Source organism: Solanum stenotomum, chromosome 3 (genome assembly GCF_019186545.1).
Source record: "Solanum stenotomum isolate F172 chromosome 3, ASM1918654v1, whole genome shotgun sequence".
Taxonomy (NCBI): Eukaryota; Viridiplantae; Streptophyta; class Magnoliopsida; order Solanales; family Solanaceae; genus Solanum; species Solanum stenotomum.
Window position 1 is genome coordinate 58,476,789 of NC_064284.1, and position 12,347 is coordinate 58,489,135.

At 35.2% G+C, this 12,347-nt stretch overlaps 2 protein-coding genes across 4 annotated transcripts; one reads left to right on the forward strand and one right to left on the reverse strand.

Moving 5' to 3' along the window:
• Positions 1-3,168: 3,168 nt before the first annotated feature.
• LOC125860425 (uncharacterized) lies at positions 3,169-9,281 on the forward strand. 3 transcript variants are annotated; one of them, XM_049540382.1, is made up of 5 exons: positions 3,169-3,378; positions 5,361-5,504; positions 5,629-5,701; positions 7,788-7,853; positions 8,988-9,281. In XM_049540382.1, the coding sequence occupies exons 2-5, from the start codon at positions 5,473-5,475 to the stop codon at positions 9,180-9,182; spliced, it is 366 nt and encodes a 121-aa protein (XP_049396339.1). In that variant the 5' UTR covers positions 3,169-3,378; positions 5,361-5,472; the 3' UTR covers positions 9,183-9,281. The 3 variants fall into 3 exon arrangements, with proteins under 3 accessions (XP_049396339.1, XP_049396341.1, XP_049396340.1); XM_049540383.1 differs by having other exon boundaries at positions 3,248-3,377; positions 5,442-5,504; XM_049540384.1 differs by lacking the exon at positions 5,361-5,504 and having other exon boundaries at positions 3,242-3,378.
• A 445-nt stretch (positions 9,282-9,726) lies between these two features.
• LOC125860424 (glucan endo-1,3-beta-glucosidase 12) lies at positions 9,727-11,718 on the reverse strand. The gene is made up of 3 exons (XM_049540381.1): positions 11,511-11,718; positions 10,323-11,417; positions 9,727-10,048 (listed from the first exon to the last, which is right to left on the reverse strand). The coding sequence occupies exons 1-3, from the start codon at positions 11,563-11,565 to the stop codon at positions 10,017-10,019; spliced, it is 1,182 nt and encodes a 393-aa protein (XP_049396338.1). The 5' UTR covers positions 11,566-11,718; the 3' UTR covers positions 9,727-10,016.
• Positions 11,719-12,347: the final 629 nt, after the last annotated feature.

The window sequence follows — 12,347 nt, forward strand, 5'->3', positions numbered from 1 at the left end:
CTGTTTGCATTGCTAGAAAGTCAGAATTGGACCTTTATTTGGAGGAACAAAAGCTCAATTATGAGACTTTTCATGAGATGGATGTTACTAAGTATTGAAAGGATAATGAAAAAAAAATATCCAAATCTTTCGGTAATGGCATGAGATATTCTTAGTGTTACAATTACCATCGTAGCATCTGAATCAACATTTTGTATTTGTGGTCGTGTTGTTACCAAATATAGAAATTGTATCCATCATGAAAATGTCCAAACTCTTGTCACTACAAGAAATTGATTGCATGGGTTTACTCAACCTAATGAGGGTAATATTTTTCTATCTAATCTATTAATATATCACTCTTTTTCTGAAAGTATTTGTTAATTATTATCTAACTAACATTTTGTATGGTGAATCATAGAAGAAGATGAACTTCTTAATGAAACATTATCACATGTTGATTCAAATATGATCAATGGTACAAGTGGAAGCGGAGTTGTAAAACTTTAATTAATGGGTTATGTAATATTTAGCAATTTAGATTTGTTAAGTTTTTGGATTGCCTTGTGTTGCTGGAAATCTTTTAAACCAGCTAATATTTTGTGGGAGGAATGGTGGTATGATCAACATTTTTCTGTTAAATCTTATGTTTGCTATTATGTATTTTTATAAGTTTTCACCGAAGTTTGTGATTCATAAATAAATTTTTGTATGTATTGATATCGTGTTATCAAACATCAACGTTCGATACTCTTAGATATTCTTTCTAAGAGAGCAATATTGTTCATTTTTTGGTTGAAGGGCCAACTCGTCTCAACCCGTGGTCCGCTTAGGGTTGGGTTGGGTTGCTATTTTATAGGCTCTTTAATTTAAAGGGTCTGACCATCCTAACCCATTTAACTCTCTAGCCTATTAGGGTTTGGTTGGGTTGGGTTGGGCCAGCTCATTTCGACAGCTCTAATCATCATCGTCATTACCCAGTGAGGCTTTATCTTCATTCAGCATCGGGAAGTCATCATCACCGTCATTGCCTAGTGAGGCCTTATCTTCATTCAACACGGAAAGTCATCATCATCGTCATTGCCCAGGGAGGCCTTATCTTCATTCAACATCGAAAGTCATCATCATTGTCATTTACAGTGAGAAGGATCTTTATTCGGCACCGAGAAGTCATCATCATCGTTATTGCCTAGTAAGGCCTTATCTTCATTCAACACCGAGAAGTCATCATCACTACCATTGCCCGATGAGGTCTTATCTTCATGCAACATCGAAAAGTCATCATCATTGTCATTGCCTAGTGAGACCTTATCTTTCATTCAACCCCGGAAAATCATCATCATCGTCATCACCAAGTGAGGCCTTATCTTCATTCAGCATTGGGAAGTCATCATCATCATTGCCCAGTGAGGCCTTATTTTCATCCAGCGTCAAAAAGTCATTTTTAACTCATTACCTAGTAAGGTATCATTGTCATTATCCAGTGAGGCCTTATCTTCATTCAACACCAGGAAGTCATCATCATCGTCACCGCCCAGTGAGGCATCATCCTTATTGCCCAGTGAGGCACTAACTTCATTTCAGAAAATCGTTATCATTATCATTGCCTGGTGATGCATCATCAGTATCTTCATTGCAAGAATATCATCAACGTATTACATCAGTATATTTCTTATTACTTCAATATGAAAGGAATAGTACATTGAAGAATTATATTGAAAATATGAGGTATAAGCTTTATTTGCTTTACGTCAAATTGATAGAAGCTGACGTCTAGTATTTGAAGGAAATAGCTAAGTGTCGACATGGTAAAATACACTATCTCTCTATTTGAATTACATTTTATACTAATGAGTTTTATCTCAGTATTTATCGAGAGCATCCAAAAGGATGAATTCTCAAACAAACCACAGATATGAACGATATAAAAAAGGTTGCAGCATAACGTGGAACTTTTTCTTAGCAGCGAACTGGGACATAGTACAAAGAGGAATGTCAAACTCTTCAGACGCGAGCTGAGGAGAGGTTTCCACCACAATCAAATCACACCCCTATCAGAAGGCATATGGATATTTTTTTTTGGGCTTATTAGTTTCAATTTTGCATCCGAAAACTTTGGCTCTCACCGGAGGCAACTTTCCAATTTGAGTGATAATGTACCAGTAATTTTGGAAATTATGTCTATGTAAGTTCTTACTTGTGAATGTAAAGAGCTCCATATTCATGGCTAAGAGATTGCAAGCCTATTTTTCATAATTCGACCTATTTGTCACTTTTCTAGAACTAAAGGTTATCTTAGCATACTAGGTTTCCTTTTCAATCGATCAAGTCAAACTACAAATAGTCTGATTTCCTGAGTCAAGGGATAGCGAGATCAATGTTAAAAACTCGGATATACTCCAACATTCTCTCTTAAATCTTATCCCCGATCGAGCATTTCGGTGCCCTCATAATTTGATATTGGGATCGCTTCTGAATCCTTTCAGAATCGTGCGTCAAATCAAGCGTACTGAACTACAAGTGACTAGAATTATCATATAGCTTGAGATATGTAGAAAATCCATTTTTGAAGTTCGGCCATAATTCCTAAAGTCTGTACCAAATTCTTTTTCTGAAAGATGGAGATGTGGTTGGTCAAAATTGGATTCGTCAATTTCGTTTGCCTCGAATTTCTTTCATCAATCCAAGTCAAACGAGGGACAGTTGTTGACACCCAATTTTAACCATCCACGATATAAATTAATTTTCAAGTTTCTTTAATTTCAAACGATTTGAAAGAATTAATTTTATAAAAGATTTAATATATTTAAGTTAAATATTTTATTAAATTAATTTAGTTTAAATTATGGTTATAATTTTAGATTATTTAGTTATAATTCGTCTTATTTAATCTTTAGCTGGATTCACTTATTAACTTTGGCTAAATTATCAACTACAATTGGCTACAATTGGGCCATCTCTCCAATTGCAAACCCAACAATTTTGTTGCCTCCAATCTTGGACCCATTTTCCTTCTCTCAATTCCCAATTAAGCCCATTTCTTCTTTACACCACAAGACCCAGCAGCCCAACAACATACAATCAACAATCCATTCCACCTCACAATTCAAATAGCCGACCAATTCTCTTTACAACAACAACAAATACAGTATACATCTTCCTCTTCTCTCTGGCGCTGCAAACCCGGAAAACAACCCATCGCGCGTCCTCCTCTTCTCGAATAATCTAGGTGTCAAAATCTTGGTGCTTCCTCGTCCTTGCTCAACAATCAAGGGCTCTCAATTTCTATCCCTTGAGGAAATTGTGTACAAATTACAGCTTTCAACCTTATCTAAGGAATTCAAATTTCGAATCGGACAATTCCTCCAATTCTTATCCCGGAAAGCTGCTCTAAGAAAGGTAACTCCATTCTCTCTTAAGATATAGTGTGTTGTATGACATTCTTTGTACCGATTTTGTTATGTGGAGTTGATTCCTTTTATTGTGTTTCACTTTTCTTTGAGTTTTTGAGCTGTGAACGTGAGTTAAGCATCAGTGAAATCACTTTGGATGTTATATATTGTTCGTCATATTCGTTAGCTCTATAGTTAGCTGAGCCACTGCCTTGTCTCACTCGAAATGATAATAGTGGTCATTTAGCTTCAACTTGAGATTTGTTGTTGTATACTCTTGCTTTCTCACTGTTTACTTGTGTTTTGGTTGTCGTCGTTTTAATGTATAGTTGTAGCTTCTCATCATGTTAGCCTAATCTCTTACGATTTATTTAAATTCTTGCATAACTTGAATGCTGGCTGTTTTTCTCTTGTATTAATGTCATGTTTGTAACTCACTGTAATCTCTTTTCAACTTGGCTCATAGATTTATCGTTAGCTCATTCCTATGCGTGTCTAGTCCTTTACATGTTGGAACTGTTTTGCTTTCGAAAATGTGGCTGAGAACTTGATTGCTTTCTTTTCTTTTTAAGTGTAGTTCAGTTTGATGTTAGTGCTATCCATTAATCAAAATCTGGAAATTTCAAACAATATCGTAGTTATCCTTCGTTTATGTATCCATTTTCATGTTAGAATACTTCTTTATAGTCTTTGGTTCTTTGTAGTGTCATGTGAATATAAATTTCATTTTGGCTTAAGTTAAATGATGGAAATTTTAGTGCATTTTGCCATCTAGTGTTGTTGGTTACCATGACTTGGATTGATGAAATATTATTCGAGGCTTAGAGAACTTTTGCCTTGTTCAGCATAAATTGTGTAGTATTTAATTTGCAAAATATAAGTTTAGAGAATATTTGCCTTGTCCAACATAAGTTGTATAGCATCCATTTCGCAAGGCATAAGTTTAGATAACATATGTCTTGTCCAACAAACATTTGTAGGAATACGTTATGCCCCTTGAAGCTTAATTTTGTGGGTTTTAAAACTAAACTTGTGCTTTATAAGACATAAGTTATGTAGGAACTAAGTTATGTCTCGTGGGTTATGAACTTCTTAAAGTATAATATTCTGAAATTGAACTTATGCCCTATAAAACATGTTTTGTAGAAACTAGGTAAAAGCATAATTTGTGGGTTATGAATTTTAAGGCATAATGTTCTGAAATTAAATTTATGTCTTACAAGGCATAATTTGTGTCTTGTGAATTTGCCTTGACAATTTTTTGTTCCATAAAGCATATTTTATATCTTGCAAATTTTCTTTTGCTTTTTCTTTTGTCAAGGATATTTTTGGTTATTTTTTAGGGTAACTTAGAGAAAAATCATTAGGTTAGGAATACTTAGATCATGTTGGTTTGCAGTATTACGAATCTTACTAGATTTTGGTGCGTCCAAATACGCCCAGATAAATGTATCTCGGGATACATGAGGTAAAATTATGTGTAATTTGTTCTAGATACACTTATTCAAGCGGATTCGTATGTATCTGGGATACATAGACAAATTTCGCTCTCCTCTCCCGCCTTCCTCCTATCTCGCTCGCTACTCTCATATCTCGTATATCTGGATTTTCAGATATATGCGAATCATACGAGATACATGTATATAATGTGCATCTAGTGTAATTCGCATTTATCTCACTTGAAATTTGATATGAAATATTAAATAGTGAGATAAAATGTAATTATTTCAAACTATAGGGAGAATTAGCAAGTAATTAAATAGTCTCTCCTATATTTATTACTTAAAGTGCTAAAGATAAAAATTAGGAAAGATGATGTCAAAATAGGGTATTCGTGCGAATTGTAGTTTTGGGACTGCCCAACTTGATCCAAACCAACCCTTATTTGGGGATCTCATAGTAGGTCCAGCAACAAAAGACCAACGTATCCAAATAGCTATTTTCTTCTTCCTCCTTCTGGAAATAATTTCATTGTTTCTCCATTGTTAGGATTCTTTGCGATTTTCTGAATCAGTTTAAAGCTTTGATTCTCCTGTTGAAACTGAAGTGAAGGTTTATTTCCCACTGAAGGGTTCGTGGAAGAAGATCAATTTTTTTTTCAATGGATCCCAAATATGCAGGAGAAACCTTCAAGTAATTGCTCTTTTAAGTTCTTTTCACCTTCTTCGTATTGTTCTGTTTCTGTGCAGTATGTTTTCTTTTCTTTTTTTAGTTTTGTATGTGGGTTTTAATTTTTCCTTTTATGTTTGTGGTGTAGGCATCTGGAGAAAGAAAGTGAACTACTCTCAAATGCCCATAAAGCAATGTCGGATGAATTGCACAGGCTTCAGGTATTCAATTTAGCCCTTTACGCTTGTTTAACAATTCTATTAAGCTCTGCTTGCGTTCCCAGTAGGACCACATTTCTGGCTTTCCTTCGTGTCACGGCTCTCTTAAGTCCATTGCCATTTCGAACTCAAATCATCATGTCTTATTTATACTTTTTGGAAATTATATTGGAGGTAAGTAGTATTATAAATCATAGTAATTTTTATAGTTAAGAAAATTTACAATAAACACTTGTGCTGAAAGAAAATTGTTTAACTCTCTCTAAATAGTGTAGTGGTAATAATAATAAAGATTTCAGTTTAAATCATCCATTGATATAGAAATGTCAATCTTCTTATAAAAAATATAGAAATGTTTCTGTTCTAAAAATTCTAGCAGTAGTGCTTTTGTAGAGTAAAAGAGGGGCCAGAAGAGCTGAGTTTGAGCTCAAACCCTCAACATGCTCTACTAATTCTGGGATCACCTATCAATATCACACTCAAAATCAGTGAAAACATTGGCAGAAAGGCCTCTCATTGAGCATTCGCGTTCGAAGGATAATGCACCCTCCTATCATGGAAACCCTGATCCTATCTTAGAACATAAATATGAACAATCACTTGAGCCACTGATATCTTGCTTAAATTAAGATTTCCGCCTTTCATGAGGAAAAAAACAATGCACAAGGAAGCAGTAAAGTAGTAAATCTAAAGTATCAAACTTGATGTTGATTAAAGCCAGAAGAGGCTCATTCACATTAGGTCATGGATCAATTTATCCATCAAAGTTGAGAGGATCCCGTTCTCAATATCAACACCCTCTTTGAAGGCTTCAAAGCTAAAATCTGTCCACTTCCCGTGTTGTGTGCCCATGTCCTTGTCAACAACCTCATCGACCATCAACTCTTCCATGCTTGTCCAGCCAGCAATCTCTCTATGTACTTCTGCCAACCACCTTGGACCAATGTTGTCCACTTTGCCCAAGCTTATATAGGGATTCATAGAAGCTATCCTTCTGAGGCAAGTACTGCTTATAGGAGTTCATGCTCTCTATTTCTATATCCCGCATCAGTATAATTATTACTTTTAGCATCCAAGGGTGTGGCCTAGTAGTCAATGAAGTGGGTGAGAACCTTGAGGTTCTCAGGTTGGAATTCCAGCGAAGACAAAAACACTAGGTGATTCTTCCCATCTGTCCTAGCCTTGGTGGATTGGGTTACCTAGTACCTGTTGTTGGTGGGAGGTGGCAGGTATCCCGTGGAATTAGGAGGTGCGCGAAAGCTGGCTTGGACCTCACGGTCATCCAAAAAAAATAAAGAATAATAATTAGTACTTTTTAAATAAGGTTGTATCTATAGATGAAAGATATTGAAAACAGTACATAAATATAACTAATACATAACCTTCTAGTTCTAAATCTTGGTCTCACTCTATCCATGCTATGAAGCCCATTTAATGTTTTATGTTTCTCTGCTTTCTCAAGACGAGTGGAAGTGGGCCATATAAAAGCTGGTTTATGTCTAACAAAATTGTGCTTTAGGCTCATGATCTTTAAGATATTCTTGCATCTACATGAATGCATAGTTCGGAAAATCAGCCTGTAGAGATTAGGATAACAACATTTTGACTAGGCCATCGGGAGACTGATCTATTAGTCATCCAATAATTGTTTAACTTGCTCTTGAGATAGCATTCGTTTGATGAGATATTTTGATTTTCAAACGAAAAACAAAAGAGATTGTTTCGTTTACGGTGAATTTGGTTTGTATTTAGATGAACTTAATTAAGTAGAACAACAAAGTATTATCTATAGTGCCACTGTTATTGGAGGTCCTGCAAGATGACTATCGTGTATGTCGTAGAACATCAGGGTAAACCAATAGTACCATTGATTTTCCCTGGTAGGTTTTTACCAATAGGAAGACCCCCTGAGCCGGGGGGGTTGTCACCCATGTTGCATCACCATTCAAACTGACATTGTGGCTGCTGATATTGTGACTACTTTGAGACAAACTCACTATTAGCCGCTTGTAAATTTTTGTTGCTTTTGATTTCTTTCCATTTGCCTTTCAATTTAAAAGATCAGTTATGTATGTTGTTCTACTTGTAGGTTGAGGAAGAAATGCTGATGCGCAAGTTACATGAACTTATTTTAGCTCATACTCTAACTAAAAAGGTATATTCACACTTGTAGAATAGCTTTGTGATCAAGTGCTTGTTATCTTAGTTCCTATAACTGCTCACGCAGACTTGCTAAAGTTGTTTCAATGTGAGGACCGTCTCAACCCCAATTATTGGGATCTTTGAGCTTTTTCAATAAATGAAACACTTCTATATCTTGTATTCCTGGCTCTTCCTTTCCGTTGATATTTTAAGGGATAGTCTGTTCAAAATTCTGCTGTTCTCTTCCTTGTGTGTCTTCTTTACGGAACACGCCATCTGAAGGAATGACACAACTGGTAAGATTATTTTCTGAGACTCAGTGCACTTATTGGGTAGTACAACTTTGACTTAACAATGGACAGAGCCTGCTATCCTTTTTCCCCCTCCTTTGTCACACATTATCTGTTACTTGACTCCTTCCTGGTTCAATGCTTTAGAAAATTTTAGACGCGTGTGTTAAATATATAGTGTATATCAAAATGATATTTGGTAGTTTTCATTTAGAACCCAAAAGAAAAGAGGCATGGTGGAAAATTGAGTTCTGTAGTCCCTATGTGTGGAGTCGTTTGGTGGGTGGATAAGAAATAAATTATCCATGTATTAATTTATGTATAACGTATACGATGTTTGGTAGGTAAATAGGATATAATTAATTTATGTATAAAATTAACACGACGTTTGGTTGACAATTTAGAAACCTCGCATAAGTTATGAGGAATCTATGTGTTATTTTATGCAGGATAGAAGGTGAAATAACTAATCCCTACATAAAATAATACATAAATTTACTCTTAATCAATCTCTACATTACTAATACTTGCACAACTCAAACTGGCTACCGAACGTCCATTACTGTGCTGATTTCAAACCAAGCTAAAAATTGGAAACCAAAAAGTTATTTGCAAGAATGTTCAACCGACGGGCATAGAGATCTATAACTCAATTGTCAAAACATTGAAGAACCTCTAGTGAAGATTATAGATGTGATGTCCTTGATAAAAGAATAATAGCTGAAAAGAGAACTATGCATTTGAAACCTTGCAGCTGATGAATTCTGCGATTCACAGATTAGTTTTTACCTTAGTATCCAGCTGCTCTTTTCTCTGATCGAGGTTCTAACATACCAACCAACGCTCATCTTTTGCAGAAGGGCTTAAATGATAATGCTGAGGAAAGGCAGAATGACCGGGAAGGAGCATGGGTCGACATGACTAATGGTGCTGATGAAAGGCAGAATGACCAGGAAGGAGCACTGGTCGACATGACTAATGGTGCTGATGGAAGGCAGAATGACCTGGAAGGAGCTGTCATTGACATGACGAAGGTGATCACTAATGTATAAGTGAGATAGATATCTGATCCCTAGGCTATCTGTACAGAAATCCATTGTTAGCCTTACACTTGCAGTATGCTATTTTTGGTCTCACATTGCCGATGCTTTTAGATTATATATTTATTATATATTGGGGATTAGGATATGTAAACTGCACTAGACAGGTTTCGTATAATAAGCTCAACCGAGAAACACATGGAGGTGGAATCAAATTAAAGACTTCCATTGGAAAGATTCTTAGATTCTCTACTCAACTAACTCGGGCACCACATGAGATTGAGTATTGTTTAATTGAACGATATTGGAGGAACTAGAAAAAGGAAGTCAAACCCTTGTGTACTATATATCAAAGAACTGATGAAGTTACCAGTAGGTTGCAAAAGTTCATCCTAGAATTGAATGTGGAGCACAAAGAATTTAATCAATAGATCAACGTGAACTTGGGAGTCTTGGGACCGTGGTTTTTTACCATGTTGCTCGCACTCTTTAACAATGCTCGGAAGTGTGTCAGATCCTTCAAAATAGTGCATTTTTAAAGAATTCGACTCATATCTTCATTAGCACATGGCATTTAGCTACTAATGGAAGAGTCGAGAAAGGGCAAAGTAGAGTGGTAAACTACAAGTACAAATATTGTGCAATAAGAAAAATGGAAGTCACTAGCCAAAGAGTTTCTAGAGCCCATTGGCTCATCTAAACTCCTAAAGCAAACCTAATTCCTACAAATCTATACTAGAGGTAACACCAAAAACAAATTTTCAACATCTTGATCCCAATTCTCTTCATGCCAGCACCTTCATTCCATTCATTTTGCATTCCAAAGTTCCATCCATTCTACTTGTATCAAGCAAGAATGAATCGACAATGGAGATGGCCTGCAATAATATAACAAAAATGTTACATTTATCTCATTGACCCTTGTGCTCACAGAAATATGGATAGACAAATTTTTATTCCTTCCAGTTGTAGCTCATTTCACGTTCATTAAAAAAATAATAAATAGAAGGTATAGTTTACTAGAAGAACAATGCTTATATAATGTTACTTAATGCTACTATTCACTTCATACACAGTCCATAATTGAAGACATCAAGATTCAAAAATCAAACAAACAAATTGAAACGGAGGGAGTAATTTTCAAGTGCTTACTTGGATCAGAGTTAATTAGCATAGCTGTGCCTCCAAATCCACAAGTACCACCATTGCCTTTTGTTTTCTGCCAGTAACTATTGAAAGCATAAGAAGCATGAGCCACAACAGTATCAGGGTAAAAACAACTTCCACTAGGACTTATAGCTTCACAATCAGCATCTCCTTCACCACATGCATAATCTAATGCCTCTTGCAATGTCTCTGGTGGTACACTAGGCTTAGCTACACACCATAGCCCACGACCACCATGACCTCCTGTTACTGGTGCACCTACTGGACCCCCACCCCACCCCCCACCATGAGATGGTATACAAGGTGGCAAATGGGGTCCATAAGAAGGGCTAATAGGATTGAACAATGGAGGAGCCATTTCAGGAGCAAAAGGAGGTGAAATGTTTCCAATTAATGGAGGAAGTGGACTGTTAGCAGCAAATGCTGGAGATGGCAGATTTGGATTTGGGGCTAATGGGGTTGGCCTTGTAGGAAAATTACTGTATTTTGAGTCAAAAGTTGAGAGCTTTCTACTTAAGGATCTTCCCTGTTTAGGTTTCTCACTAATCAAGAAAATCTTGTTTAGGCTAAAATTTCCCAACTTTTTCATAGACCCTATATGACTATTCATCAAAGATTCAATCTTTACATCCAAATATCCTAAGTTCACTACATATGGTGCATTAACATGTTGAAAGAAGTCAAGAAGAGGTTTAATATACTCTTGAGCCAAATCAAGATTGTACAAACCAGAATCTTGGTCCAAACAGTTGGAAGAAAAAGAAGTGGACACTTTGATTTCAGTATGCAAACCCCATCTTGTAAGTGAGTAGTAAATGTTCTTAGCTGATGGCAAGATTAACCTCATTCTGTTTTCTTGATTTATTTTGCACAAAAGTGTGTGACCAACAAGAATAGTAGTGATATTTGTAGCTGGATAGTGAGCTAAAACATTGCTTCTTAGCCAACTTTCAGCTTCAAGAACATTAGTGGACACTCCATAAAGGTCTTGAATAGGCAAAGAAACTGCACTAGTAGTAATGTCAGTTCTTGGAAAAGTCACAAGAGTTGAGAGCTCTACTGATTCATGACCAACTGCAGCTGCAAAATTAATTTTATAGAAACTTAAAAATTCAGTAAAAATCCATAAAGAAACAAGCAAAATGGAAAATGTAAAAAACAAGATTAACTTACCATTTAGAGCAAAATAAAGAAAGAAAAGATGAGAAAAGCACCAGGGCATGAACATTTTGTTTTGGAGAGGAGAATGGAAGGAAATGGGGTTTGGTTATAGTGTTAGAATTTAGATGAAATTTTGAGAGTGCATTTACTTGATTTTTGTGTAAAAAAGCTGAAGAGGCAAAAAAGATGTGAAGTGGTTGTAAAGCAAGGTACTAGTTCCTCGTCATCTTTTCTTGTTCATGTTTGACTCGATATATCTTTTAAAATGCAATAAATAAAATAGTAATTTTGTTTTATTATTTTTATTAATTTTAAGCCATTTAATATTAAAAAATAAATAATATTTAATAATAAATTATCTTAATTTTTCAAATTATAAAACTAAACAGACACTACATCAAAATTAATTTTTAACAACAATTACAATAGTTTAATTACCATTAAATATATTTCTAAGACAATTAGCATTCTAGCAATTTTAAATCCAATAACAATTAATTAATACCATAAAATTTAACATTTTTTTTGTTAATGTAAATATCTATTGTCATTAAAAATATTTTTATTGTAGTGAAAGGAAGTATCTGCTGAGAGGTACAAGTTTGACAGTATGTTGTCCTTTGGCTAATTGTCTTTTAGCTCTGTTTGGAATCTGTGCTTGAAATGCAGTACCAGAGTTCTTGGATAGTGAAAGGAAATACTCCCTCCATTTCATTTTAAATGATTTTAGGTGGTCAATGATTGTTTTGTCCAAATAAAATTTTAATTTTATTTCTTAATTTCATGCCATGATTTTAAATCATAATTTCATATTGTAGGGTAAAATGGGCACGTAGAAGAACAAATAAA